At 58.2% G+C, this 3,592-nt stretch overlaps 1 protein-coding gene across 1 annotated transcript in view; it reads left to right on the top strand.

Moving 5' to 3' along the window:
• The window catches only part of RPAP1 (RNA polymerase II associated protein 1), a 24,789-nt gene that overhangs the window by 14,136 nt on the left and 7,061 nt on the right, over positions 1-3,592 (top strand). Inside the window, exons 11-17 of the mRNA XM_010848055.1 lie at positions 366-464; positions 1,367-1,468; positions 1,689-1,856; positions 1,987-2,169; positions 2,294-2,428; positions 2,524-2,694; positions 3,118-3,275. Of these exons, the coding sequence (XP_010846357.1) occupies positions 366-464; positions 1,367-1,468; positions 1,689-1,856; positions 1,987-2,169; positions 2,294-2,428; positions 2,524-2,694; positions 3,118-3,275 (1,016 nt within the window). The remainder of the gene's footprint in view (positions 1-365; positions 465-1,366; positions 1,469-1,688; positions 1,857-1,986; positions 2,170-2,293; positions 2,429-2,523; positions 2,695-3,117; positions 3,276-3,592) is intronic.

Here is a 3,592-nt window from a genome sequence, read left to right as displayed (position 1 = left end):
AGGCGTGGAGGGCCCGCTGGCCGACGGGCGCAGTGGGTGGGAGGCGTGGAGGGCCCGCTGGCCGACGGGCGCAGTGGGGTGGGAGGTGTGGAGGGCCCGCTGGCTGACAAGGGTGCAGCAGGGTGGGAGTGAGTGGAGCTATTGCTCTTGCACCCAGAACTCGGGCCCTCCTCATCCCTCGAGCTGGAGAAACTTCTCTGTGCTCACCCCTCTCTTCCTGCCTGGCCCCTCAGGCCAGAGGATCCCCACTTCGGGTCAGAGGTCCAGGCAGGACCTAAGTCCTGAGAGGCCTGGGGTTACAGTGAGGAAGGACGTGAGGAATTCACTGCTGCCCCAGTGCATAGTCCTCTTTCTCTACCCATTAGAGGATGCAGGCCCGATTCAGCCTTCAGGGAGAGCTGCTGGCCCCCGACACGGACCTTCCCACCCATCTGGGCCTGCACCACCATGGAGAGGAGGCGGAGGTGAGGCTTGGGCTCCAAGGAATACTGGACAGTTCTCAGCAAGAGCTTTTAACAACCATATGGAGAAGGGCGGCTGCTCAGCTGCCTCGACCCTCCAGTGCGCCCATTCCAATTCTTGATCCTGCTGGTTCTAAGGCTTGAAATCTTTCTCCGCGTTCTCTCACACTCCAGTCAGTCGCCAGAACTTGCCAATTCTGTTGTCAGCTCTCCACGTTGCTTCCTCCATCCGAGCCTTGTTCCCTCTTGTCTGCTCAGCCACCATGTCTTCTACTCACTCTGTCCTGTGGTGTGCTCCCCCATGGGATTGCTGTACTGATTTCCTCTGACTCCGTTCAGGCAAATCTTGCCTCAGAAAGTTTCCTTGCTCCGGAAATGCTCCCAGAATAAGGCCCTGGCTCTAAAACCCTGCAGAACAGCCCTTTCCTCCATCTGTCCCTGCTGACCCCACAGCTCTGCCTCCCTCCCTCCTGCTGCACATTTGGCCACCTTCCCCCACACACACCCCCTCTGCTCCTGGACTCCAGCACGCGGTTCCTGAAGCCTGCTCCAGGGAAGCCTTTACCCTTCACTCCATGCCCGGCCATCAAGGGCTCTATCCGCTCACTGAGACCACATCACTTTTCCAGGACCGCTTCTCTCTCCTGTGCTATATTTAGTTGCAAATTAAACACTGATGACTACATTTCACCCCAGTCTGCCTTAAGCTGTGGTTACTTGTGCAAGTCTTATTTTCTTTACCAGTTTGAGGATTCATGGAAAGCAGAGGCAAGAAACATCACTTACTTTTCTTTGTCTTCGCCTTGACACCCAACTCCATGTATGGCAGATGGGGATTGCCGCGTATTTATTAATGGGTGCTGCCCTGCGTCTTGGCTCCTTCTGACTTCTTGTCCCTGTTCCAGAGAGCGGGGTACTCCCTTCAGGAGCTCTTCCACCTGACGCGCAGCCAGGTGTCCCAGCAGAGAGCCCTAGCGCTGCACGTGTTGGCCCAGGTCATCGGCAGGGTGAGTGGACTGCCGGCCTGGTCCTATCCACCCCCCCTACCCCTTAGACTCTCCCACCCCTTGCCCATTTCTTTCTGACTCACTGGTCCGTACCCCAGCTGTCTGTGGGTCACACTGGGAACAGGTCAAACCAGGGTCCTAGATGGGCAAGTGAAAGCCCTAGGATGAAGACTCGGTACCTTCAGCAGATTCAGCAAGGTTTTCTCCTCGTGCTCTCAAGGCCCAGGCTGGGGAGTTTGGGGACCGGCTGGTGGGCAGCGTCTTGCACCTCCTTCTGGATGCCGGTTTCCTCTTCCTGCTGCGCTTCTCCCTGGATGACAGAGTGGATGGGGTCATCGCAGCTGCTGTCCGGGCTCTTAGGGCCCTGCTGGTGGCCCCTGGAGATGAGGTACAACATGCCGAGGAATGAAGCTTCACGGCCTTGTGGTCCTTACTTCCCCTGCTGGGCCTGCCCTCACTGACAACCTGTTTCCTGACTCGATCCCTTCTTCCTCTTTCCACCCCGACTCTCCTCTCAGGAGCTCCTCGACAGCACCTTCTCTTGGTACCACGGAGCACTGATGTTCGCTCTGATGCCCAGCCAGGAGGACAAGGAAGATGAGGACGAGGACGAAGAACCCCCAGCAGAAAAGGCAAAAACTAAGAGTCCTGAAGAAGGAAACCAGCCTCCATCTGACCTGGCCCGACATGACATCATCAAGGTACAAGCGTGCAGGCAGCTGCACCAGTCCCGTGACCTCCAGGGCAAGCACATGTTGGGCAGGAGGGGTCATCAAGGCCTGGGGCCCAGCTGCATTTGGCAGCGGGCTTGTGTCTGAACCTCAGGGGCTTCTGGCTACCAACCTGCTGCCTCGGCTGCGCTACGTACTGGAGGTGACCTGCCCAGGACCTTCTGTGGTCCTTGACATCCTGACTGTGCTCATCCGCCTGGCCCGGCATTCCCTGGAGTCATCCACAAGGGTGAGAGACAGGAGGCAGGGACTGGGCAAAGAGCCTCGCTGGGCCTGGCCTCGCCCCTCAGCCGCCCACGTCCCTTTTCCTCCTGGCCCTCACAGGTGCTGGAGTGCCCTCGGCTGGTAGAGACTGTGGTTCGAGAGTTCCTGCCCACCAGCTGGTCCCCCATGGGGTCGGGGCCTACCTCCAGTCTACACAGAGTGCCCTGTGCTCCTGCCATGAAGCTGCTTCGTGTCCTGGCCTCGGCCAGTAGGAATATTGCTGCCCGGCTGGTGAGCAGGACACAGCAGGGGATAGGGGCTTGAGACAGAGCTAGGTTGGGGGCTAAGCATGGCTCTTGTACTTTTAGGCAGCCCAGTCATGCCATCTTTCTCTTCCTAACTGTTTCAATTCCTTAAAAGTACAACAGAAACCCCCAGAAAGGGGCCTATTGTATCCTGTAGGCTTGCTCTGCACTCATTAGAAAGGCTCCCTGTTTCCTGCACCCAGGCCAGGAGGGCCACATACAAATAAGCACCAAGCAGCCTTGGCAAAGGTCCCCAGCAAGTGCCCGCTAACAAGAAGGCAGGCAGGAGGGCGGAAGGGAGGGATGGATGAGGTAGTTTCACCTGAGCCCTGAACTATGACCCTGTGGCACCAGAGGGTCCTGGAACAGGGCTCCCAGTGATCCTGATCCCTGGACTCTGCACCTCCAGCTGAGCGGCTTTGATCTCCGGAGCCACCTGAGCCGCTTTATAGCTGAAGACCCCCAGGATCTGGCCTTGCCCCTGGAAGAAGCCGAGACACTGAGCACTGAGGCCTTCCGCCTGTGGGCAGTGGCGGCCTCCTATGGCCTAGGCAGCGACCTTTACAGGTGAGAAGAGATGATGGTAGGCCCCTCAAGACCCCTCCGGCCCTGCACTCTGGCCTGAACTGACGATTCAGCCTTGCTCGAGGTCCAGCCTCAGAGGGAGGCTGAGCATGAGGAAGAGGTGATTCTGGGAGGAATTAAGACAGCTGGGGCGTCAGGGCTAGCCACGGGGGAGTGGAGCAAGGCTGGGTTAACCACATTCTGTGCATCACAGCATTGATATCTGGGTGAAATCATATTGAAATTCCCTGTAGCATGTAGTATGGAAGCCTTGAGGGGCTGCCTCCCTCCCCCCAGCCCCCAGCCTCCCTTGAAGCCTC

This window comes from Bison bison, unplaced genomic scaffold, assembly GCF_000754665.1.
Source record: "Bison bison bison isolate TAMUID 2011002044 unplaced genomic scaffold, Bison_UMD1.0 scf7180017864259, whole genome shotgun sequence".
In the NCBI taxonomy this organism is placed as follows: Eukaryota; Metazoa; Chordata; class Mammalia; order Artiodactyla; family Bovidae; genus Bison; species Bison bison.
Note: the sequence above shows the minus strand (reverse complement) of the source record. Positions and strands in the feature narration are given on the sequence as shown.